General features: G+C 36.1%; 1 protein-coding gene and 1 long non-coding RNA gene across 4 annotated transcripts in view; one reads left to right on the top strand and one right to left on the bottom strand.

The window, feature by feature from the left end:
* Positions 1-26630, top strand: part of CFAP97D2 (CFAP97 domain containing 2) — a 54540-nt gene that overhangs the window by 13793 nt on the left and 14117 nt on the right. For 2 of the 3 annotated variants that reach the window (XM_056807580.1, XM_056807581.1), the window contains exons 2-5: positions 10871-11094; positions 12952-13053; positions 21204-21284; positions 23373-23491. In XM_056807580.1, the coding sequence (XP_056663558.1) occupies positions 10930-11094; positions 12952-13053; positions 21204-21284; positions 23373-23491 (467 nt within the window). In that variant the 5' untranslated portion in view covers positions 10871-10929. The remainder of the gene's footprint in view (positions 1-10870; positions 11095-12951; positions 13054-21203; positions 21285-23372; positions 23492-26630) is intronic. The other variant, XM_007501228.3, reaches the window with a different exon arrangement.
* LOC103102877 (uncharacterized) overlaps positions 1-26630 on the bottom strand; it is an 89754-nt gene that overhangs the window by 8524 nt on the left and 54600 nt on the right. The gene's annotated exons all lie outside the window — the stretch shown is intronic.

The following is a 26630-nucleotide window of genomic DNA, read 5'->3' on the forward strand; positions in this document are numbered from 1 at the left end:
TACAGATGAATCACTCTTTTAGTTTCAGTTGAAAAGAGAGTGAACTAGATAATTTCAAAGGCTCCTTCCAATCAAAATCCTAAGAATAATAATGATAAAGTTTAGAAAGATTGGGTATAATTTCATTCCATTTCCATAAATTCAAAGAAATTTCCTTGTGTTCCCTGCTTAGACTATCTTTATCTCCAATAGATAGCATGTCCTTCCATTTTGTAATTCAATTTTATATAAATTTGGTATGCTTTCATCAATCATATCCAGCTCGTCAAATCCCATCATATTTTATATTTAATTATTCCTACTAAATTTAGGTTCCTTTAAGTCAGGAACTATATCTTATTCATTTTGGGATCATCCCAACACAGTGATTTGCACATGGACCATAGCATGCCAAGGTTCCATTGTTCCACTATCTTCTGAAGTCTTTCCAAGTTCACATTCATTGCTTCCATGGCACTATCCATCTCATTCCCTGCCATCCCTTTCTCCTTTTGCCTTCAATCTTTCCCAATATCAGGGTCTTTTCCAATGAGTCCTGTCTTTTTATTATGTGGCCAAAGTACTTAAGCTTCAGCATTTGTCCTTTCATTGAATAGTCTGAACTGATTCAAGTATCAACTGATTTGATCTCTTTGATGTTCAAGAAGCTTTCAAAAATTTTCTCCAGGGGGCAACTTGGTAGCTTAGTGAATAGAGTGCCAAGTCTAGAGACAGGAGGTTCTAGGTTCAAATCTGGCCTCAGACACTTCGCAGCTGTGTGATCCTGGGCAAGTCACTTAACCCCGTTGCCTAGCCCTTATCACTCTTCTGCCTTGGAGCCAATACACAGTATTGATTCTAAGATGGAAGGTAAGGGTTTAAAAAAAATGAAAGTGTTCTATGGTGCTCAGCTTTCCTTAAGAGTCTAACTCTCAAAGCCATACACTAGTCCTGGAAAACCATAACTTTGACTATACAGATCTTTGTTGGCAAGGTGATGTCTCTCTTTTTTAGTGTGCTGTCCATACTTGTTTTAGGTTTCCTTCCAAGGAGCAAGCATTTTAAATTTCATGGCTGTAGTCACTAGCTTCAATGATCTTTGAGCCCAAGACCTTAAAATCTGACAGTGCTTTTCTCCAATTTGCCAGGAAGTGATGGGACTAGTTGCCATGATTTTGGTTTTTTTCATGTTAAGCTTCAAGCCAGCTTTTATATTCTTCTCTTTCACTTTCATTGAGGCTTATTAATTCTTCCTCATTTTCTGACATCAGAGTGGTATCATCGGCACATCTGAGATTATTGATATTTCTCCTGGCAGTCTCAATTATGCCTTTTCATTTGTCTGACTTGGCATTTTTTATGATGTAGTTTGCATATAAATTAAATTAATAAAGTGATAATATATGACAATTGACAGCCTCATAATACTTCTTTTTCAATCTTAAACCAATCAGTTGTTCCAAGTTTTGTTCTGTTGCTACTTGAACTGAATACAGGTTTTTCAGGAGACAAGATGATCTGATACTTCCATCTCTTTGAGGATTTGCCACATTTTGTTGGGATCCATACAGTCATTGACTTCAGTGTGGTAAATGAAGTAGAAGATATCTTTCTGCAACTCTTTTACTTTTTCCATAATCCAGCAAATGTTGGCAATTTGGTCTCTAGTTCTTCTGCCTCTTTGAAAACCAGCCTGTACTTCTGATAGTTCTTGGTTCACTGAAGCCTAACTTGCAGAATCTTAAGCATGACTTTGCTGGCATGTGAAATGAATGCAACTGTTTGGTTACTTGAAAGTTCTTTAGGATTGGGATGTAAATTGATCTCTTGGCTATTGTTGAGTTTTCCAAATTTACTGGCATATTGAATGTAGCATATTAACAGGCATCTTTTTTAAGGATTTTAAATAGTTCAGTTAAAATTCCATTACCTCCACTAGCCTTATTATTAGCAATGCTTCTTAAGACCCACTTGACTTAATTCTCTAGGATGTATGGCTGTAGATCAGCAACTACACTATCATGGTTATTAGTGATGTTAAGATCTATCTTATATAGTTCTATATATTCTTGCCACCTCTTCTTTATCTTTTCTACTTCAGTTAATTTTCTACTATCTTTATCTTTTATCATGACCATTTTTACATGAAACATTCCCTAGATATCTCTTGTTTTCTTTTATTTTGTTGCATTGCTCATTTAAGAAAATCTTATCTCTTCTTGCTATTATCTGACATTCTGCATTTAGTTTGGGAAATCTTTTCCTTTCTCCTTTCCTTTTCACTTTCTGTTTTTCCCCAGTTATTTGTAAAAGCCTCATCCGTCTATTATTTTGCTTTCTTGCTCTTCTTTTTCTTTGGGATATTTTGTTGCTGCCTCCTATATTTATATCATAAACTTCTGCCCATAATTCTTCAGGTACTCTACCAGATTTAATCCCTTGAATCTATTTATCACCTCCACTTCATATTCATAAGAGATGTTATTTAGGTCATGAATCTATATGATATGATACTTTTTCCTACTTCCTTCAATTTAAATCAAGATTTTGCAATAAGAAGCTCATAATCTGAGTTACAGTCAGCTACAGGTCCTGTTGTAATTGACTATATAGAGCTTCTCTGCATTTGATTGCAAAGTATATAATCAATATGATTTTAAGACTGACCATCTGGTGAGTTCCATCTATAGAGTTGGCTTTTGGGGTTGTTAAAAAAGTGTTTGATTTCCTTGATCACATGGTTTGATGGGTCTATGATTGGGGATGTAGACTCTAAATGTCTATTGCAAATATTAATAATATGGAAATAGGTCTTGATCAATAAAAAATGTAATACATAGCTGAATTGCTCATTGGCTATGGGGGGGGGAGGGAAGGAATACAAATCATGTAACCATGGAAAAATATTCTAAATTAAATAAACAAATAAAGATTTTTTTAGAAGAGTGTTTGCGATGACCAGGAAGTTATCTTGACAAAACTCTATTAGTCTCTGCCCTGCTTAATTTTGCAATCCAAGGCCAAACTAACCTATTATTCCAATTATCTTATGATTTCTTACTTTGGCATTCTAATCCCCTGTCATGAATGTGGCATCTTTTAAAAATGTTTATTTCTAGAGGATGCTAAGTCTTCAGAGAAGTGAGCAACTTTGGACTCTTTAGAATCAGTAGTCGGAGCATGGACATATATTACTGTGATGTTAAAAGATTTGCCTTGGATTCAAACAAATATCATTTTTTCATTTTGGAGATCATGCCCCAATATTGCTTTTCTCACTCTTTTACTGACTATAAGTGCTACTCAATTTCTTCTAAGGGATTCCTTCCCACAGTAGTATATATAATGATCACTTGAATACAAATTCACTATTCCTGTCCATTAAAGTACATACACCCAAAATGTTGATATTTAAACTTTCCACCTCTTGTTTGACTATATCCAATTTTGTTCATAGGTGTTATATTCCAAACTCACAGTGCAATATTGATCTTTGAGGCATCTGACTTTCTTTTTGTCACCAGATACATCCTTGGCTAAGCTTTGGCCCAGTCACTTCATTTTTTCTAGAGCTACTTGTAGTTGTCCTCTGCTCTTACTCAGTGACATATTGGACACTTCCCAAACTGAAGAACTCACCTTCTGATGTCATTTTTTTTTTATCATTTTAATATTGTCCATGAGGTTTTCTTGGTAAAAATACTAGAGTGGTTTGCTGTTTACTTCTCCAGTGAATCACCTCTTGTCTCAATTCTCCACTATGATCTGTCTGACTTGGGTAATTTGCATGACATAGCTCATACAGTATTTAATAATTTGTTGAAATGAATGTATTATGTTGAAAGTCTTTCTCTTTGAATAAAACCCATTAAAACAAATGCCATTTCTCATGTTCAAGGCACAAAATAAACCAAGACATATTTAAAAGTTAAACAGTAAGTCTTTTTCTATTATCTTTTTTGTTTGTGTGGCTGGGCTGATTGGTTCTGGGTGAGAAAATTTGTGAATTAGGATGAAAGGAGCTAAATATATGGGATGTCCCCAAAGGCTTTAAGCATTCTTAAAATTTAACTAATACTTTTGGGACACAGTGTATTTACTATAGGTGATTGCTTTATCTTTTAACATAAAGAGAATGGGTGGGGACAGCTGGGTGGCTCAGTGGATTGAGAGCCAGGTCCTAGGTTCAAATTTGGCCTCAGATACTTCCTAGCTGTGTGACTCTAGTCAAGTCACTTAACCCCCACTGCCTAGCCCTTACCACTCTTCTGCCTTAGAACCAATACAGTACTGATTCTAAGATGGAAGATAAGGGTTGGAGGAGATAAGGATAAAAGGGGACAGTTATTGAATGTAACCAATATAAAATTTTCACACTAAGCTGAATTTCTGCCTGTCTGACGATTCTGGAAAATAATTACAAATAATCATTATTGTAACAATAATTCCAGATGTAAAAATACTGGTTGAAAAGAACTTTACAAATGTATTAGATTAATATTAACAACACCTCTGAGAAGGTAAATATTTCTTCTTAGAAATTAGGAAGTTTCTACAGAAACAGGTACTATTAGAAGTCAAATCCAGGAGCTCCAAATTCCAGTTTAGCAGTCAAACTCTGTGTGACTTTTAAGTAAATCTTTTAAATATTCTAGGCCTTAGTGCATGGGGTAGATTTTATCCTTGATCTCTTTTTTTTTTAGATTAGGCAAAACACACTTTCATATTGGTCATTGTTATAAGAGCCACTCAGATAAAACCAAAATCCCAAAAATAAAACCGTAAATACACTGATGTGAAAGATAGTATGCTTTGATCTGAATCCATCCAACTCAACAGTTCTTTCTCTGGAGGGACCACATGATCTCTTACGTGTGATATAGTTCTAAATGATATGACCTACTATGTTCAAGCCATAGAGATTGGTCCTGGATTACCACTGTCATATACATGATTAAGTATTATCTTGGTCTCTTCTGCATGAAATGTATTATTCAATTCAATTATTCAAGAAGACATTCTTCCTACTGTTGATTAGAATATAAGCCTCTTGAAGATAGGGACATTTTGTCTTCCTATCCACAGCAAGTAGCATGGTGCTTAATGAACATTTGCTGATTGATTGATTGATTGATACCATTGCAATGCATTGCAATGGCATTAATAAAGACAATGAAATTGAAGCAAGATTCACCGGGGACCATTATTAGTCAATAAGAGTTTACCTTGCTTTCCAAAGCTGAGTAAATGTGAAGTGAATCATAGGATTTTAAAGCTGAAAGGGCATAGAGTTGATTGAATTTAACTCCTTCATTTTACAGAGGAGGAAGCTGAGGGACTTGTCTGACATCAAACAGGTAGTAAGAAGCAGAGCCAGGACTAGAATCTGGGTCTCCTAACTCCTAGTCAATCACTTTCCCCAGTAATATTAGAGATTTTCCCCTTCCAAACCAAAAACTTGCTTAAGGAATGAGAAATAAGTTGGGCATCCTATTATTGAACACATATATTCTTTTTGAGGGAAAATAAAAAGTAGACTTCCAACCAGAAATCACTGTTACAGAGGCAGCAGGGTGGCACAGTGGTTTGAGAGTGATTCTAAGACAGCAGTAAGGGTTAAAAAAAAATTACTGTCACAAATCAAAATATTGACTTTCATTAATATATGCTTATAAATATAATAATATATTTAGCACATAATTTCATAATATATCAGGGAAACAAATTTTAGCCCTAAACTGGACAAGATATTAGACTTATTTATCTAAAACTTGACTTGCACATGTAAAAGATCTGGAAAGACAGGTCCAAAAATGAACATTAGTCTTTATTATCTTCATAATATAAGTAACATTGTCTATAATTTGAATTATCCAGAAAATATACATGGAAACACCCAGTATAGCATTGCATAATAGCATCATTTTAATAACTGGCCCTTTCTTGGGGTGAAAAGTATAACTAACATTTTGATTCTCCCTTCCATTTAAACAAAGAAATGAGAGAGTGATTAGCCTAGATAATCATTAGCATCCTTTCTGATACAGAATTTCTATGATTCCAGTCATATAAGTGGGAAAAAGTTAAACTAGCAATCACACTAAGGAATTTTTATGCCATTGGAACCGTTTTGTTGTTCTTGTTCAACATTCACTTATCTCCATTTCCATTTTACTTTCGCCCTCAAAAGACGACAATTGAACTCTCATATATATACCTGAGTCACTGGAATGGCACACAGTTGGCAAAAGACTAGGCAGGATGTTCACTGAAGTGTTTGTCTGATATTATTGTTTATAATATAGTACTTTAGGTAGGTTAGGAATCTCCTATTTTAAATTTCTGCTGCAAGGATCAGTCTTCTCTTTTGATCTCTCTCTTAAACTGAAACTTCCATTGTTTTTAATTACAGCAAATATTTTTAACCCATTGCCAATGCACTAATCCATTAAACCACAGTAGCCTTCCAAAGAAACCAAACAATTTCTTAGTCACATCAATTAGAAAGGGGCATTGTGTAGCTTAAAAGTATGGAGACTAAATTTTCCGAGACTGAATATTGAATGGTTGATGAATATGATTGACTTTTTGAAGAGGAATAGGATCATAGAGTCAAAGCTATCTGGGTCCTTAAAGGTCAAGAAAGATGAGGAAATTAATTCCCAGATTGTGGAGTGACTTGCACAAAGTCACAAAGCTAACTAGTGGCAGCAATAGGATTCAAACCCAAGTCCTGACTCCCAAGTCCAGTATTCTTTTCAACAATACATCCAAATATCTAACTACAGTAAGAATCAAAGCTGTTTGAGGCAGAATCTAGGCAAATAAGACCAGAACATATGGCTGGTAATGACTTTCCAGAGGCAATCAGTTGGGCATAAATAATATATCCCATGGATTCTAGCAGATTTTCTGCTTGTTTGTTGTCATTTAGTTGTTTCTGTGGTGCCTGACTCTTCATGACCCATTTAGAGTTTTATTCTCAAAGAGACTGAAGTGGTTTGCCATTTTGTTCTCCAGCTTATTTTACAGATGAAGAAACTGGGGCCAACAGAGTTAAGTGACTTGTCCATGGGCATACAGCTAGTAAGCATCAGAAGCTATATTTGAAGTTAGAAAGATGAGTCTTCCTGACTTCAAGCTGGGCACTCTGTCCATTGCAATACCTAGCTGCCCTAATTATTTGTTACAAGGTACAAGTAAATAAATCAGTTTATCAATAACAAATGACTATTTATTGAATACCTAAAATATGTAAGACTTGTTGAGATGAACCATGGACAAATCCAATTTTTGGCCTTTCTCTTATTTGACTGTTTTTTAGATAAACCATTGTGAATACTCATATTTTTAAAAATATATTAAACATAAACCACTTAATTCTTCTCAGTTTCTAATCTTTATTTAGCTTTGAATTCATATTCCAACTATACAAATAAGGTCAACTCCTATGGGACTGACATTTAGTCTTTAATATCAGTCACAGCTTGACTACATCTGTAATAATATGTGGTTAGAAGAACTTTGAACATGAATGCCTTAAAAGAGGCCTTTAGGAAGGAGAATGGCCCTACTCTCTCTAGAACTAGCTCATCTGTCTGAAAACAAACTAAAACCTAAGGACTCTATGTAGTGTATTATCATTAATGCTATCATCTTCATCAATGTTGTTGTTTTTGTCAAGTTGTATCTGACTCTTCATGACTCCATCCATGGGATTTTCATAAACATGAAGTTTCAGCAACATTAATCTCAATTAATTTCCCTAAATACTATTAGGCATATCATTCAAATGAAATAATAGTTAAGTAAATGGATTCTTCCGGTAGAATTCTACCAGATGCGATATATAAACTTAATATACTAATAAGACTTCATTATACTTTTACTTGGCTTCTTAAATAGCAAACCTACTGACTTTCTGACATGTGTATATTTATATGCTTTATTTAGATGAACTTAGTTATGTAACTTTTTGATAAACAGATTAAAATAAATTGGTTAAATTCCTTTAAAATTAAGGTTTTTTACAAACATTCAGCACACCAAAATTTTTACCAGTCTTTTAATATTACCACTAATCCTTCCTACAGTTATAGCAATGACACTAACACCCAGTCCTGGATCATTTCCACTATTTACTGACTTTGCTCCTTAGTATGTGTTGCTGAACAAAGGAAGAGAAAATCATGCATCTGTTCTGCCTGGGAACAGTACAAATTTATGCTATACAACTTCACCTGAGTCCTCACTGCTACTAGGCAATAATACTTCCATATCTCCCTTTTCACTATCCCACTCTTCATAGCAGCTCTTCCCAACTTTTCCATCCCTCCTCAAATTTCCCATGGCTCCCTTTCCCCCTATACACTCAGCTGAGAACAAGGCCTCATATTTTACAGAAAACATTGAGATCATTTGATGTAAGCTCTCTCTTCTCTACCTTCTCATTTCCCATCACTCAAGTGCTTTCTGTGACTCTCTCCTTTACTCCTATCTCATATGAAGTGGCCTTATTCTTTCCCAAGGCATCAGTGATCCCTTCCATTCCATTTCCTTCAATAGATGGCTCCTTGTCATCCCCACTTTCACTTACTTTCAATCTCTTCCTTTTTACTGGCTTATTCCCTACTGCCTACAAATATGACCAGGTCTCCCTAATGCTGCAAAAACCCTCCTTTGATCCTTCCATCCCTAAACTCCTTTGAAAAGGCTTTCTCTAAGTGCCTCCATTTTTCTCTCCTCACTCTCTTCTTAATCTCTTATTTTAGAGCTCATCATTCCACATAAAGTATTCTCCCCAAAGTTACTAATGATCTCTTAGACAACAAATTCAATGGTCTTTTCTCAGTTTTCGTTCTCCTTGATCTGTCTTTGACACTATTGGTCACTCTCCTCCTTGATACTCTTCTCTCTAGATTTTTTGGAATGCCATTCTCTCTCCATTCTCTTCCTATCTATCTGACTGTTCTTCTCTGCCTCCTTTGTTGGATTCTCTTCCAGATCACACCCTTTAACTCAGCGTTCTGTCCCAGGCCCTCTTCTCCTCCCCTTCTCTATTTCTTCACTTCGTCATAATCAGATCCCATGGTTTTAATTACCATCTCAATGTTGATGATTCTCAGATGGATCTTTCTTGCCCCAAACTCTCTACTGACCTTCAACCTCATATATCTCCAATTGCCTTTCATTTTGAACTGGATGTAGACACCTTAAATTCAACATGTCCAAAACAGGACCTATTATCTTCCTCCACCCCCAACCTCAGTCCTCCCTACCTCCTATCTTCCCTACTACTACTACTGTTGAGAACAATATCATCCTTCCAGACCCCCAGGCTAACAATGTAGGAATCAGTCTGGATCTCATTATCTCTCACTTCTCATGCTCAGTCTGTGGCCAAAGTCTTGATTTTACCTTTGCAACATATCTCAAATAGCCCCCCTTCTTTCCTTTGACGTTGCCACCACTCTAGTACAGGCCCTTATTACCTCATGTTTGAACTACTACAATAGCCTCAAATGTTTCCTCATCCCAATCCATCTTCCATTCATCCACTAAAATCATTAAAAGTTATTTTCCTAAAACTCATGTCACTTCATATTCAGTAAGCTCCAGTGGTCCCTTATTGCCACCAGGAACAAATACAAAATGCCTTGTTTGGCATTCAAAGCCCCTTGTCACCCTTCTACTTTCTAATCTTATACCTAACTCCCTTCCATGAACTCTGCTCCAATGACATTGGCCTCCTAGATATTCTGGGAACAAGATATCATCTCTCCTCTCAGGGCATTTTCTCTGGCTGTTTCCCATGCCTGGAATACTCTCCTTCCTCTGTTAAGTCCCAACTAAAATATTACTGGTACAGAAAGCCTTCCCCAAGCTTCTCTTAATTCCCGTGCCTTCTCTCTGATAATTATTTATTTATCTTGTGAATGGGTTCTTTTGTGGATATTTGTTTGCATGTTGTTTCCCCCTTTAGGTAGTAAATTCCTTCGGGGCAGGCACTGTCTTTTGCTCCTTTTTGTAGCTAAAACACTTAGTGCAATGCCTGGCACATAGTGAGCACTTAATAAATTTTGATTGATTGATTGGATGGAAGAGGAACATGCCCCTGCTACATAAAGTACCACAACATGATTGTAAAGTATATTTTCATTTTTAACAATATTAACTTACAGCAATTCTGATTTTTTTTAAGTGCTATCTAAATTCTTTTGGGCTATGGGCAACTCACACTCATCCTAATATGTGACTGCATTCTTTATAAAATAATGAATTTCAATCTTTTATTCATCATTAGGCAATGACTTCCTGAGATTGTGGATTTTCTGTTCATTCACCATCTTTACATATTAAAATCTTCCATAATAAATAACAGCTATTTCCATGCCTCTATTCTGACACATTGTACTTTATGTTAGTTGCCAGTGAAACCCAAAGCTTTGGCAAAAATGAAATGAGACACTTAGTATATACTGTAACATCATTTTTACTTTGCTTATCTAAAGAAAAACCACAATTATACAAAAGAAACAAATGGTTTGAAAGGAACCTAGGCTGTTAGAGCTTGCTTCGAAATTGGTTGAGACTTTGTGATAGGAAAATTTTTCAGAGAAAAGAAGTAGGAGGAGAAAGATAATTCAGGAAAACATATGGGAGGAAAAAAGAGAAGGGAAATAAAAAGAAAAAAATATTTTAATATTATTCAACTGGCATAATTTTCTTCCTCTGTCACTGGATAAATGGGAAAAGTGGTAATCAAATGGATTTTTTGTCCTTTTTTAGTCTTATTGGAACAATTTCCCCTCAGAATACTGGAATTTATTTCTTCTTTGCCATTCTATACACTGTTTGAAAAGCTACACCAGCTATTGTTTCTTCCTTTTAGCTTGGATGGCATGACAACTCCCATGTGATCTCCTGCAAACACATTCTCCAGGGTATTGAATGAAGTTCTGTATAAAGATGACGTCTGTTTACGAAGATGACCAGAGCGCCTTCCCTCTGTGTAAAATTCATCGAGTATGCCAACCTATCCCTATGTTTTGTTACTTTGACAATATGTTCAATCAGAAATCATGGGAGAGAGCCTACAAGGACCACAGGAAAAAGGTAGGTAAACTCTAACCTTGTAACTGAGCTCAGATGATTTTAATAGAAAAACAGTATTTTCAGATCCAAATGAAGACAGTTCTCCCTATATAATTTCACAAATGGGAGTTTCTAGAAGAAAGGCACCATTATCTGGATAACTACCAGAAAACTGCCGTTAGTGCATTCTCTCATTACCCAGACTGCACTCAGGGGCTGATAGAGACCCTTTTGATTCCCTGTCCTTCTCTCTGACACTATTTCCCCACAGCACATTTCTAACTGCCATATCCTGACTATGTCTGGGTGATGCTGACAAGGAAGGAGGGATTCTACCAAATCACCTGTCTCAGAAGATCCTTTCTCACCATTTAATTGGTTTCATTGTTAGGAAATGTTGCTTGGCTATTTAAAGATGTATACCCAGTTGAAGTCATTAGCCAGACTAACTGGGATTCCTTGCATAATCCTTATGGGAGCTTTAGCTCATTAGAGCAGGGAGCCACTTTTAGAGTAAATTTAGCACTTTGGAGCCAAGATGACACAAGTGGCAAGAGAGAGAAGGGGCAGAAATTAGCCCAGGTAGAAGAAATAATGATCTATTTAGCAACTCGTAGTCAACAGCAGCTAAATAAGGCAGTAGTTCAATTCTTCTACTGGGGAGTCAGGAGACTGACCTATTGCTAACATCCATCATGGTTATATCCTGGCTACTGAAAAATGGCACTTGGCTCTTGACCCATGGCACTTGAGAGTTACATTTTTGTCTACAGTAGAGATTCTTAATGCCGGGTCCATGAGCTTAGAAAAAAATAACAATTATAATAATATGGCTGATTTCTTGTATAATCCTATGTCCTTTATGCTTTTTAAAAGCATTATTTATTCTAAGAAGGAGTCAATAGTATTAACCCAATTGCCAAAGGGTTCTGTAACACAAAAAAGGTTAAGAATCCTTAGTGTAGTATATATCCTTTCACAGGATATTTTCTTTATGATTAGAATACTAGTGAAATGATGTATTCAGGGCCTATTGAGTACTTTTGATTATGTATGCTGCATTTCATTAAAGACTATATTTTCTTTTTCTCTACTACAAAGATAGCAGAAGGAATTTATAGAACACTAATTGTAAAATATTATTTTCCATGGAAGTCTTGAAGTAATTTTAGGTATATTTTAGACATCTTGAACACTATTTCCCATTTTTAAATATATGTTGTCCATTTAATTCACTATCCATTAAACATAATGTGATTTTAAATGTGGCATATTTTAGGATGTATCAAACATGTATGTTCCTTTTATCAAACCTGCCTAGAAGGATTTATCGAAACAAATAGGTTAAGATTACAAAATGCCAGAGATGAAAGGGACTTTAGAGATGATCTAGAGCAATCCCTTACTTCACAGTTGAGGAAACTGAGACTTAAAGAGATAATGTAACTTGTCCAAGGTCATTTACCAAGTGAGCAGAAGAGCTGTGATTTGAATCCAGGACCTCATTCCTACATCATTCTGTCCACCTGTGAATAGCCACTATGCGTTGGTCTTGCATGGTTACTGCCAGTATCATGGGGGTGTCAAAGGTGTGTCAGGAAAATACCTTCACTGCTAGGTCACCATGGCAGCTGGAGGAGAGAAAGCCCTTCCCTCCCACCAATCAGTCACATTACCAAATACCTACATAGAGGTGTTTCCAGTGTCCTTTCTTTTCATTTTGGACTCCAAATAAATTTTCCCTCTTTTTTTTTTTTAGAAGGGAGATTTATTTATTTAATAACATTATTAGGTTTATTTCCTAAGGTGATCAGGGGAAAAGGAAAATAACCTATATTTTCTAAAATATTTATCACGGCTCTCCTTGTGGTGGCAAAGAACCGGAAACTGAGGGGATACCCATCGATCCCGGAATGGCTGAACAACTCGCGGCACATGCTTATGATGGAACACTACTGTGCTGCAAGAAATGATGAACAGGTTATAAATTTTCCCTCTTAAAAAAATGTAACAGATGCAAGTTTCTAAGAGAGACAAAAATGGCGTACAACTTGCCTTAGGTAGGACTGGGTTCAAGTTCTGTCTCTGACCCTGGCTGTGTAACACTAAGCCTATCACTTAATTCCTCAAGGCTCCTGTCAGCTCACTAAGGCTTTAAGTTGAGAGGGTAGCTAGATAGCACACTGGATAGATATAGCACGAGGACTGGAGTAGGGAGAACCTGGGTTTAAATCTGACCTCAAACACTTCCTAGCTGTGTGACTCTGGGCAAGTCACTTAGCCCTACTGCCTACTCCTTATTGCTCTTCTGCCTTAGAATCGATATCCAGTATCGATTCCAAGACAGAGGTAAGGACTTAAAAAACAAAAAGACTTTAAGTTGAAGAGAAGGCATCATTCTCTACAGGCAGAGAAAGTTCTTCACCATACGTTCCTTATACAAATAAAATGACAAATCTGATAAAAGTAAGAAGTTTCTAGAGCATTTCATTCAGCTACTTTGTGGGTTAAATAGGCTTTTGTGGCCTATTAACTGTACCACCCTTGACCACATTGTTTCTATGGATAAATGCATTCTGTCTTCCTAGCAACTGACCTCTTAACAAATTTTCAGAACCAATTTGTGAGTTGGGGACTACCTGTAAAACAGGTGTCTTCCTTGCCACTTCCTCTTTCAGGTTTATCACCAGATCAATGCTGTTAGGACTTGGGAAAGTTACCTAGACTTACTTTCTTCAAAAGAAAGAGCAAAACTAAGAACCTACCCAGCAAGGTCAATGGGAAGAATGTTGTATAAAATGAATTCATATTGCCATAGACCAGGAGTCCCCAAACTGTGGCCCGAGGGCCACATGCGGGCCCCTGAGGCCATGTATCGGTCCCCACCCGCACTTCCCGAAGGGGCACCTCTTTCATTGGTGGTCAGTGAGAGGAAGCACTGTATGTGGCTGCGTCACTCACTACAGTACTACTTCTGGTGACATAATCCTTTGCATGGTGCCTTAGAACGAGGTGCTACACAAAGGGATTATGTGGCTGCACAATGGAAGACCTCAGCATGGTGAGTGATGATCTGGGGGAGGGGATTTCACACTGTGTATACTGCTGCCCAGTTAGGGTTAGTCCAGCCCTCCAATGGTCTGAGGGACAGTGAACTGGCCCCCTGTGTAAAAAGTTTGGGGACCCCTGCTATAGACTATCAAAGGAAACTCCTCCATTTACCCAAAGTGTCAATCAGTCAATTAATCAGCACTTATTCAACACCTACTGCATACTAGATGCTACGCTAAGACCTGGGGATACAAAGAACAGCAGAAGACAGTCCTTTCTTCCAAAGTAGATCACAGTAATGGGAAGAGAAGACATGAAAACAATTATACGCAAACAATATGGATATACGAAAAACAGATCAGAGAAGGCTTTTAACAGAAAGTGGGGTTTTATCTGGGCTCTGAAGGAAGCCAGGGACTCCAGGAGAAAATGTGGGGTTTTCCTTAATGGGATGCTACAGAAAAAATGAATTAGGAGAGAATTCCAAACATGGGGGACAGCTAATGAAAATTCCTCAGAGCTGGAAGATGAAGTATGTTTGAGAAACAGAAAGGGGGCCACTGTTCCTGGATTATATAAGGCATAAAAAAAAGCCTGGGAAATTAGAAAGAATGCAGGATGTGAAGGACTGAGTATTAAACAGATGATTTTATATTTGATACTAGAAGTGATAGGGACCCACTAGATTGAATGGGGAGGTAGCATGGTCAGATCTGTACTTCACAGATAACACCTGGCAATCTATGACAATTCACAATGTCACAGATTCCTCCATTTACCCTGGGGATGAGGATGACTCCCTGCCAGACTAGAAGGAAAAAGGAAAGGTTTGCTCTTCTCTGCAGTTCCAAAGATCATGTATTGGCAGGCCTTTCAAACAGCTTATCTCTTTTTCTCTAGTTTGATCTTTAACAGAGTAATTTTATATACCTCCTGATCTATTCCCACAAATGTGTAAAAAAAAATGAAGGCTTGGTCCAAGAGACCCCTTATTTCATTAGAGAAGCAAAAGGCATTGTGGTATAGTAGAAAGAGAATAGGCCTGAGAATCAAGAGATTCAAGTTCCAGTTTTGATTGCCACTATTGAACTTTCTCTCTGGACCTCAGTTCTCTCATTTGTAAAATCAGAGGAGTAAAGAATTTCTAGTAAAATTTTGTCATTCTTAGTATGTATGACTATGTGTGCAGCACTGCAATAATTATGTGGGGTTTTATAAAATAGGAAATGAGATGTTTGCTTTTTGGAAACTTACAATTTTATTGAGTTGGAGGGGTTTGGCCAAGCATACACAAAACAACATGACATTTAAGCAAATACTAAAGTCCAGAATACGAGAACAATAAAGTCAAAGATTCATGTATTTGGTGTTACCTGGAACATTCTAGAGTAGACCCTAATCTGATATAAAGACAGTTCTCCTATTTTCCCAACCATCTGCGCTTTGCTAAGAAAGCCAAATCTGTGCTTCAGACATGTGGGCAGCAGAGGGACTCCAGTCTAAGGCTCTGGGCACTCAGTCCCAGGAACAGCTTGAGAGCTGACGATATTTAGCTCTTGAGCCTGTTGGCATTCTTTTATGACTCTCCAGTCTTCATCAGAAAAGTCCATCTTCATTCTGACTGCAACGGAAGTCATAACATCTGATGGAGTTTCTTGGGAATTATATTGGGATATTGCTGCTGTTCAGTGCTTTTGTAGGCCAAAGAGCTTTGTTTTGTGTGTATATGTTTTATTAAAGGCCTAACTCCCTTATTCTACATTTCAGCCACTAGCATAATTCCCAATTCTTATTCCTTAATCCATTAAAGAAAAGATCACCCTCAAATGAAAGACTAATGGGGCAAATCAGGATATCTCTTTTAAATGTCATCAATTAGAATATGCATTGTAACCAGTCTTCAAACGACAGAATCATAAAGCTCAAAAACTCTTCCATTCCAATCAGCAAACAAGAGTAATGTCTAAAACTAACATCTCAGTAAACTGAACACATTTTTTAGAGCCCCTATTATGTGCTGGGAATAGGAAAACGAAAAAGAAAAACAGAGCTTGCCCTCAAGGAATTTTCATTCAGGGAGAGTTAGCTAGGGGGAAAGGGGTACAAAGTATACACTTCAATACCTCTAGAATCTTTAATTTTATCAGTGTGAATATCTCCTCCAATGATATAAGTGACAATCTCTCTATAACTTAGCAGATGGTCGTTGAGAGTTATTACCGCCAAAAAACTTGCCAGCTTTGGAATAAGCCTTTCTGAACTCAGCTGTGCTGGCCCTAAGGCAAAAGACATTCACCATTGACATCACTGAGTTCATACTTGAACACTTTACCCTAAAAGCAAAGGTTCTTACCTGGGGTCTGTGAACCATTTTAAAGAATATATTTTGATAACTGTTTATTTGTAATACTTTGTATTTTGTTTTATGCACTGAAAAAGAATAATCAAGAAGAGTTCCACAGGCTTCACCAAATAACTGCCAAAAGGTTCATCCTCTTTCTCTAGGGCTTGTGCTCCACAGGTACAGCCTTAGGAGCCCAGGCTCACTGTCATGCCAGATTGGCACATCAGAGTGCACTGGTTATGACCTGCAGAAACACAGGGGTATCACTACACTGTATTATAGGGCTTTAGGGGAGGTTAACCACAAAATTATCTTTTGTTCATGTATCCACAGATACATAAATAAAAGTCATTTTGAAAAAGAAGAGAACATTAGTAACTGGGGGTTAGAGGTGAAGAATTAAATCAAGGAAGTTGTTTGTTTTTGTTTTTTTTCCAAAGAAGAGGTACCTGAACTTGGCTTTGAAGGAAAATAAGAATTCTGAGAGATGGATTTGAGGAAGAAGTGCATTCCAGGAAGGAAATAAGGAAACAAGCTTTTATTAAGTGCCTACTATGTGCCAGGCACTATGCTAATACAAATATTATTTATAGTATTTATATTTATTTTATTTGTACTGTTATTACACATAATTATTTAATTTTGCAATTGTTAGTTTGCAAATATTATTTAATATTATCTACACAACAACCATAGGAGGTGAGTGCTATTATTATTCCCATTTTACAATGAAGAAAATCGAGGCAAACAGAAGTTAAGTAACATGTCCAAGGTCACACAGCTAGTGTCTAAGACTAGATTTGAACTGAGGTCTCCCTTAATCTCAGAGTTACATTCAGAGTAAATTACAAATAATACATTTAAAAAAAAACTTTTACTTCTGCCTTAGAATGGAAACCAAAGTATCAGTTTCAAAGCAGAAGAGCAGGAAGAGCTACTAGGCAATTGGGGTCAAGTGAGTAATCCAAGGGTCACAGTTAGGAAATGTCTGAGGCCAGATTTGAACCCAGGGCCTCCCATCTTCGGGCTTGGCTCTAAACAATACATTTTTGAATAAAATGTACATTAGTGTATGTTCATATATCCTAAAATAACATTTTACTTGGATCATTTAGCCATGGACTGAGATATACCACAAGTTCAGTTTAATTCAACAAACATTTACTAAAATATTTGTAATTTCTCCCCAGTCCTCCTATTACACAAAATAAAATGGTAATTTGGTCAGGAAACGAGCAATCCAATCCAATTCAAATCAAGTCAATAAGCATTTTGTAAGAGCCTAACATGGGAAAAGCTAAAGGCATAAAGACAAAACTAGAAACAATTAAGGAGCTTACACTCTCCTAGGTACCAATAGCATGTAAAAATAAATGTATGTGTGCTAGTTTGAAGAAAGAGCCAAGAAAGGCTTGTCCTATTCTTCCTAACCTCTACTCTAAATATTTTAGTGCAAGCTATATGATTACAAAGGTATAAATATAAAAACCTTATCCTTAAGAAGCTTGCAATCTAGTAAACTCCCCAGTTGCATTCCCAGCTTAGATCATCAAAAATCAATCAAAAAGGCCGATACCTATGGGCAGGATTCTATTTGATCAGTCTTCTTTGAATGTTTAAGATAGCTACCTAGGAATTCACTACAACCATATTTATTAAGGACATGCAAAGTTTACATAAGTTTTTCCTGTGTGTTGCACCCCAAGATGACTGCCTTTTTTTTACCCATTCACAGTTCCTCCTCTGATTGATAATTCAGCTGGTTCTGGAATCTTTCCCATGCTCTGCTCTTCAAGTTTATAGTGCAAGAGGGGGAATAAGACATAACATAAATCATAACAATAAAAAGATGACATTGTTTTAGAAGATATCTCTAAGGAAAGGGTAATGAAATTCAATGTAATGGCCTTTAAAGTTGCTTTATAGGTAACAAGTTCTCCTTATGTAAAATTGAATTCTCTCCATGTGTTTTAAATTCATTTCCTCTTAACTACAAATAATCCTTTTCATACAGAAATCTCTTTACTTATGGAACATATTATCAAAAAGTTGCTGAGAAAGCACAATTCTGTTATACCAATTGGCTTTCATGATACACAGTGAAGATAAATTCCTATAGAAATAAAAATTAATAATTTAGCCCCAAGAGCAAATTTCTGATGCTGGATTACTGTTTTCCCTTTATTAATCTTCTGGTTACTGTAAGAAAGCAGTTCAAGTTCTGAAAATTGCTCATATATGTACACACACAAACTAAATATACAATTCAACTTTGTCCCAACACACTTTGCAAATAAATCTTTTAAAGGTTTAAGCCCTAGGAACTCTATTAGATATACAGTGGGGTGGGCCTTATTTGATGAAGGAAGACAGGAAATAGAATTAGACAAGCTTTACCTATGTATTACAGTCTAGAAGGTTGGTTGCCCATCTTGCAAAGCCTAACCCAATTAGTTGCTATTTCAGCTAGCTCTGAATCCTTGTAATTGACTATATCTTCCAAATCTAGTATTTACATTGTGACTTGAAAGTTTACAAATCACTTTACAAATATTATCTCATTTGAACCTCACAACAACCCTGCCAGGTAGGTACTATTATCGACCTTTTTCAGTTGAGGCAGAAAGAAGTGACTTACCCAGGATCACACAGCGAGTAAGTATCTGAGGCTGGATATGAACTTGGGTCTTCCTGACTCCAGGACCAGCACTCTATCCACTTTCCAGGATAAGATTAGTCTTGTAAGTAAAAATTCCCATTTATCCTATTCTTGCCTTCTTTTTTCCCTTTAACCTCACTGCTTCCCTATATTATGTCTTTGGCAGTGGGAAAAGGGCCCCAGTCTTCCCTATCAGGAGGCAACTTTAATTTCCCTTTCACTCCTTTCTGCTAACAAGAGCCCTTATCCTACCAAAAAATATTTTATCTTACCTTGGCTCTGATCCTGCCGTGTGTGTGTGTGTGTGTGTGTGTGTGTGTGTGTGTGTATGTGTAATAAGCACCATAACAAAACCAAAACAAAACAGTCCTCTATAGCTTATTACAGAATGTTTCGACAGACAGGCTTCTATGACTAGAACTCTACTTCCCAGTTCAAAATCTTCAGATCCCCAAATTTGGTAAACAGGTATCTTATTTTATAGAAAAGACTTGTAAAAATTGTAGGATTCACACAGTCAGGAAGGCCTTTAAAGCCCAGGTAGTCCAAGCATTGTCCTATTTTACTGAGGAGGAGATTGAGGTCCAAGGAGGGAGCAAACAGCATGGGAGCAGCACAGCTGAGATTCAAACCCAAATCTTCATGAAAAATTGCTTGCTGTATCAATGGAGCCTCTCCATTGGCTCATAGTATCTAGTCCTTTTGAATGTCTTTTACCTTTATTTTTGATCATCCTTCTTGGCAGAGGCTCTCAATACTTTATTCTGCAAAACTCCTTGATCAAGTTGGCCATCATCAGTAAAACAAACATTTAAGAATACTAGGGGAACTGCTATTTCAAAAACCTCTTTTTTAGAATTAGACTATTTCCCACCAATTCCCCATCTGCTTAGCATTTTGGATGTTCTTCGATTCTAATTAAACCTGTGGGTTGTAAATTCTCCAAATAGAAACTTTACTGTGTATCTATTTATTTTGTAATTAACAGAGAGTTGAGGCTATTTACATGAAGACCTAGAATTTAAACATAGGTCACTGTTAGCCTCCCTAATTAATGACCAAAAGGACTTTTGGAACTACATAGTAAAATAGAAATGACCATTAGCAAGTAAGTCATTCATTCCTTTTCACTTAATTCTGCTAAATATAAATAATATAGATTTATTTTGCCCCTCTCTAGTGTGCCTGGCACATGTTACAAGTTGTTCAGTCAGATAAGTCATGTCCTTCATGACTCCTTTCGGGGTTTTCTTGGCAGAGATACTAGGATGTTTTCCATTTCCTTCTCCAGCTCATTTTACAGATAAGGAAATGAGGCAAACAGTTAAGTGACTTGCCCAGGTATGCACAGCTAGTAAGTATATGAAGCCAGATTTGAACTCATGTCTTTCTGATTCCAGACCCAATACTCTATTCACAGTACCACCCAGCTGCCCCTCACCTGGCACATAATAGTTCCTTAACAAATGCTTTTTGACTGACTAGAAGGGGTTAGATCTCATGAGGCTGGTGGAGAGATGAAATTTAAGGATGTGCTTGCACATGTTTAACAAGCAGCTGTCTGGGAAGGAAAACAACTAACCTAAACCCTGCAAGACACTTTTAAGCTTAACCTGTATTTTTTTTTTACTTTCTGTCTTAACTGGATAAAGTGCTTTGCCTGGGGTCACATGGCTAGAGAATGTCTGAAGTCACAGTTAAACCCAGGTTCTCCCAACTTCAGGCATGGTTCTCTATCTACGATGCTACCTAGTTACCCCTTAACTTGTATTTTTAACATTTTCTCTATTAGTTTAAGTTGAAACAATTGATAAAACAACAAATCAAATCCTGATTTGCAGCTTTTGCCTATTTTCAAGGCGTAAAAACTCAAAATGGAAATTAAATAATTAACTACTTGAACTGGTATGATGTGGCTCCAGCACACATATACATTGTGAGTTGTCAATGCTAGTAACATATTTTTAGGGAAGTAAAACTGTGATTCCATTACAGGTAATAGTGTAGCTATAAACTTTAGCAGATTTTATTCAATCAGTTTGTACTGGGAATAAAAATATTCATTTTCTGCTCCAGGTTGATTCTGCCAAAGCAATAGTGGATTGCCATCCTCCTTCACTCTACAGTCATCTTCAACTCAATCTAAAGAAGTTCAAGGTATCCTTTGGATGATTTTTCTAGGTTAATTTAATAGATAACTAAAAAAGTAGTCAGCAGCAAAACCAGAGAATTTAAAAAGTTAAGCACAGTAATTGTTAAACAAAACACATTTTAAAGAAGGGACTCAATCAGAGAAACCAATTTAACCTCATTTGTTTCTGAATAGATCTGAAAAGTCCTGTACCAGAAACTCTACTTTTTTTTCTTTAGCATTACCTTCATTAAAAAAAATTTACTCCTAATTTTAAAAAATTGTAAATATTAATTTATTTTAAATTTGTCTTAATCTTTAAAAATTAAAAGAAGGGATAGAAGGAAAATAGCAGTAGAAAAATGACAAAAACACATTCCTCGTCAACTAAGCACTCTGTCATACTCCTCTTTTGCCTTGGAACCAATGCATAGAATTGATTCTAATATGGAAGATATGGGTTGAAGGAAGGAAGGAAGGAAGGAAGGAAGGAAGGAAGGAAGGAAGGAAGGGAAAGAAAGAGAGAAGAAGAAGAAGAAGAAGAAGAAGAAGAAGAAGAAGAAGAAGAAGAAGAAGAAGAAGAAGAAGAAGAAGAAGAAGAAGAAGAAGAAGAAGAAGAAGAAGAAGAAGAAGAAGAAGAAGAAGAAGAAGAAAGAGGAAAGAGGAAAGGAAATGAAAGGAAAGGAAAGGAAAAAGGAAAGGAAAAAGGAAAGGAAAGGAAAGGAAAGGAAAGGAAAGGAAAGGAAAGGAAAGGAAAGGAAAGGAAAGGAAAGGAAAGGAAAGGAAAGGAAAGGAAAGGAAAGGAAAGGAAAGGAAAGGAAAGGAAAGGAAAGGAAAGGAAAGGAAAGGAAAGGAAAAATAAAGGGATAGATGCATGTGGAAAGTTGTGATGGCATTGTTACTCAGTTAATATCTGGTCATAAAATCTAAATGTTGCGGTTTGAGGTTATTTATTTGTTTATAAATGATATAGTCTCTAACCTTTGAGACTGATGGTAATAATTATAAAAAGTAGCATGAGCTCATTCATTTTATTTTATCTTTAAAATCCTTACTTTCTGTCTCAGAATTGACATAAATATTGGTTCCAAGGCAGAAGAGCAGTTAAGGGCTAGGCAACTGGAATCAAATCACTTGCCCAGGGTTACACACCTGAGGACCTCTATCTTCAAGCCTGGTTCTCTATCCATTAAGCCTTCTAGTTAACCTGAGATCATTCATTTTAAAAACAGAAATAAAACTGGGAGTCAAGTAGTGATCTTAAATGGAAGAGATAAAATGCAAATGACTAACACAGAACAATCTAGGCTACCATTTCTCAATTCTAAAAATTAAGACATGCAGTAAAAGGCTAGTCCTCTCCTCTAGCCTCAAAGGTTTTTTGCTTTGCAATTCTGTAAAACCTCCCCTATGGAGGCATGCTTTTTTCTCCATTTGCCATTGTCATATTTCAATATCATTGAAAGGTGACCTAATGCTATCACATTCCTTTTCTTTTTCATTTATTTATTTATTTATTTGATTTAGAATATTTTTCCATGGTTACATGATTCATGTTCTTTTCCTCTCCTTCCCCTCCCAGCCAACAAATAATTCCACTAGGTTTTACATATGTCATTGATCAAGACATATTTCCATATTATTAATATTTGTGTGTTAGGGTGAACTTTTAGAGTCTATATCCCCAATCACACCCCCATCGACCCACGTGATCAAGAAGTTGTTTTTCTTCTGTGTTTCTACTCCTGCAGTTCTTCCTCTGAATGTGGATAGTGTCCTTTCTCATAAGCCCCTCCGAATTGTCCTGGGTTATTGCATTACTGCTAGTAGAGAAGTCCATTACATTCAATTGTATCACATTCCTTTTCACCTTTGTTTTTAACTTCTTATTCAGGGCAAAAGGGCAGTCTTCACTTCATTTTAAAAAGCTTCACCTCCTAATTGTTACCATGATTTCTGAAGATTTATGCTGCCTGCCTGGCTGGTCCTTCACTAGAGGAAAGCAAATGCAAAGTAGAGAGACTCAGATATGTTCAGGAAATGTGCTAATGCTCACAAAAGGGGCTAATTTCTCTGTTTCTAAATGTTCTTTTTCTTGTCCCTGAACTCTATAGAAGGAGACTGAAAGACTTCGAGGCATTGAGAAGGAGAATCGCATGCTGATGGAGAGGATAGCTTACATCATGAAGGCCCAAGATACCTTCGACATGCTAAATGAATACAAACAAAAATGGTAAAAAGGGTAGCTGAGGGGAAGGGAGTTAGAGCGGAGGCCTCTGGCAACTACAGAGGACTTTTCCACGAAGTCTGAGATAGATAGGTTGTAATCTGCACTGACAGAGAGAGTTCCTACACTGGGAATTCCCTCTCCATACTGATGAAATCACAGATACTTCAAGTATTAGAATAGTAATAATAGTCTAGAACAGAATTTATTATATTTCAGCCAAAGTGAAAAAGCAGAGATAAAAGTCATGATCTCAGATAAAGCAAAAGTAAAAACTGATCTAATTAAAAGTGATAAGGAAGGAAATTGTTTTGATAAAAGGTACCATAAATGATGAAACAATAATACTAAATATATCTGCACCAACTGGCATAGCATCCAAATTCCTAAATAAGAAGTTACATGAGTTACAGGAGGAAATAGTAAAACTTTACCAGTGGGAGACCTCAACTTTCCCCTCTCAGAGGTAGATAAATCCAACCAAAAAATAAAGAAGAAAGAAGTTGAGCAAATACATAAAACTTTAGAAAGGTTAGATATGACAGACTCCTGGAGAAAACTGAAAGGGAATAGAAAGGAACATACTTTTTTTTTCCTCAGCAGCACATGGCACCTACACAAGAATTGACTAAATAATAAGGCACAAACACCTCATAACCAAATGTAGGAAAGCAGAAATATTAAATGCATCAGTTTTAGACAATAATGAATGAAAATTATTTTCAACAAAGGGTAACAGAAAAATTAAAAATTAATTGGAAAGGAAATAATTTTATTCTAAAGAATAAATGGGTCAAAGAACTAACCACACGGGGAAAAATTTTCATTAAAGAGAATGACAATGAGGAGACAACACATCAAAATTTATAGGATGCAGCTAAAGCTGTTCTTAGGGGGAAATTTATATCTCTAAATGCTTATATCAATAAAATACAAAAACAGAAGATTCAATGAATTGGGCATGCACCTAAAAAAAAAACTAGAAAAAGAAACAAATTTAAAATTTCTAATTAAACACCAAATTGGAAATCCTGAAAATCAAAGGAGAGATAAAATTTAAAGTAAAAAACCACTGAACTAATAAATAAGACAAAACTGGTTTTGATGAAAAAAATTAAATAGATGCAGCATTGATTAATTGGATTTTTTTAAAAAGAAAAGATAATCATATTACCAGTATTAAAAATGAAAATGGTGAAATCAAAATCAATGAAGACTATATTTAGCAATTATTAGGAGTTATTTTGCCAAACTATATGTAAATAAATTTGGCAATCTAAGAAATAGATTAATATTTACAGAAATATAAACTGCCTGGATTAACAAAAGAGGAAATAAAATACTTAAACAACCCTATCACAGAACAAGGAATTGAACAAACTTTCAAAGAATGCCTTAAAAAAGGCCCCAGAGTTAGATGAATTTGCAAATGAATTCTACCAAACATTCAAAGAACAATTAACTCCAATACTTCATAAACTAATTGGAAAAATTGGGGAAGAAAGAATTATTCCAAATTCCTTTATGAAGCAAATCTGATACTGATAACTAAATCATAAAGGGCTAAAACAGATAAAACTATAGACCAATTTCCCTAATGAATATTGATGCCAAACTATTAAATAAATTACTAGCAAAGAGATTACAGCATTATATCACAAGGATAATACAGCATGACCAGGGCTTATACCAGAAATGCAGGGATGGTTCAATATTAGGAAACTTATCAGCATAACTGACCACATCAATAACAAAACCAGCAGAAACCATATGATTATCTCAAAAAATGCAAAAAAAGCCTTTGATAAAATACAACTCCCATTCCTTAAAAAAAAACATTAGAAAACATTTTTCTAGCAGCTAGATGACTCAGTGATTTGAGAACTAGGCCTAGAAACAAGAGGTCCTGGGTTTAAATCCGACCTCAGACACTTCCTATGTATGATCCTGAGCAAGTCACTTAGTCCTCATTGCATTACTGCTCTTTTGCCTTGGAGTCAAAATACAGTATTCGAAGATGAAAGGTAAAAGTTAAAAATAAAATAAAATATTGGAATAAAAGTTTTCCTTAAAGTATTATTTCTACATGTAATTTTAAAAAATGTAAAGAAAATTTTAAAAAGAATAGTAATATTTTATCCCCTTGTGCAATAGTTAATACAATATAATAATAGCAGAAATAAAAAATTGAATAATAGCAGAATAGTGATTTGTCTTAAGACTGTTTCTATTTGAAACCCATCAAAAACGCTGAGAATGGGATAACTCACATTTATAGAGTGCTTTAAGGTTTCCAAAGCACATTTCATTGTCACCACTACTCCTATATCCCTAAGTAACAACTCTGGGATGCATGACATTATTTAAGAGTATTAAGACCTTTGATGACCGAATAAAAAGCTGCGAAAATGAGCTTGAGAGGAATATAGCATTTTAATCCACTTTTAAAAATTTAGATCCTATATTTGGAAAATACTCTTTTCTTTTCTCTATGTCTGAGAAACAGTGGGTTATCTTGTTTTACTTGTTCTTCCCTACCCCTTCCATTCCACCCCTAAAAAAAACAAGTACATAAAAGGTGGCTTTTTTTTTTTTAACCCTTACCTTCTGTCTTGGAGTCAATACTGTGTATTGGCTCCAAGGCAGAAGAGTGGTAAGGGCTAGGCAATGGGGGTCAAGTGACTTGCCCAGGGTCACACAGCTGGGAAGTGCCTGAGGCCAGATTTGAACCTCGGACCTCCCCTCTCTAGGCCTGGCTCTCAATCCACGCTACTCAGTTGCCCCCAAAAGGTGGCTTTTTAAACTAATTTTTTTTATTCAGAGATCACCCATATCAATACTCTTAGTCCCACTTCTTCTCTGAACTCCCAAACTCAAATAATCCACAGGACAGCAAGAGATAGTCTATAGTCACAAGTTTCTCTTGAGAGACAGACAGACACACAGAGACAAATAGAGATGAGCCACTAACACAGAGAAAAACAGAGAGCCAGAGACAGAAAGAATGTGCTTATGGTTTGTTTGACCTTGGTTTTTGGAAATCTAGGGACTCATCACAATTAAAGGCTAATTTAATGTAGTGGTAATATAAATTCCACAGACTTTTAGAGATAGCTTGGACATCAAAAAAAGCACTAAGTTATTC

This window comes from Monodelphis domestica, chromosome 8, assembly GCF_027887165.1.
Source record: "Monodelphis domestica isolate mMonDom1 chromosome 8, mMonDom1.pri, whole genome shotgun sequence".
Lineage (NCBI taxonomy): Eukaryota > Metazoa > Chordata > Mammalia > Didelphimorphia > Didelphidae > Monodelphis > Monodelphis domestica.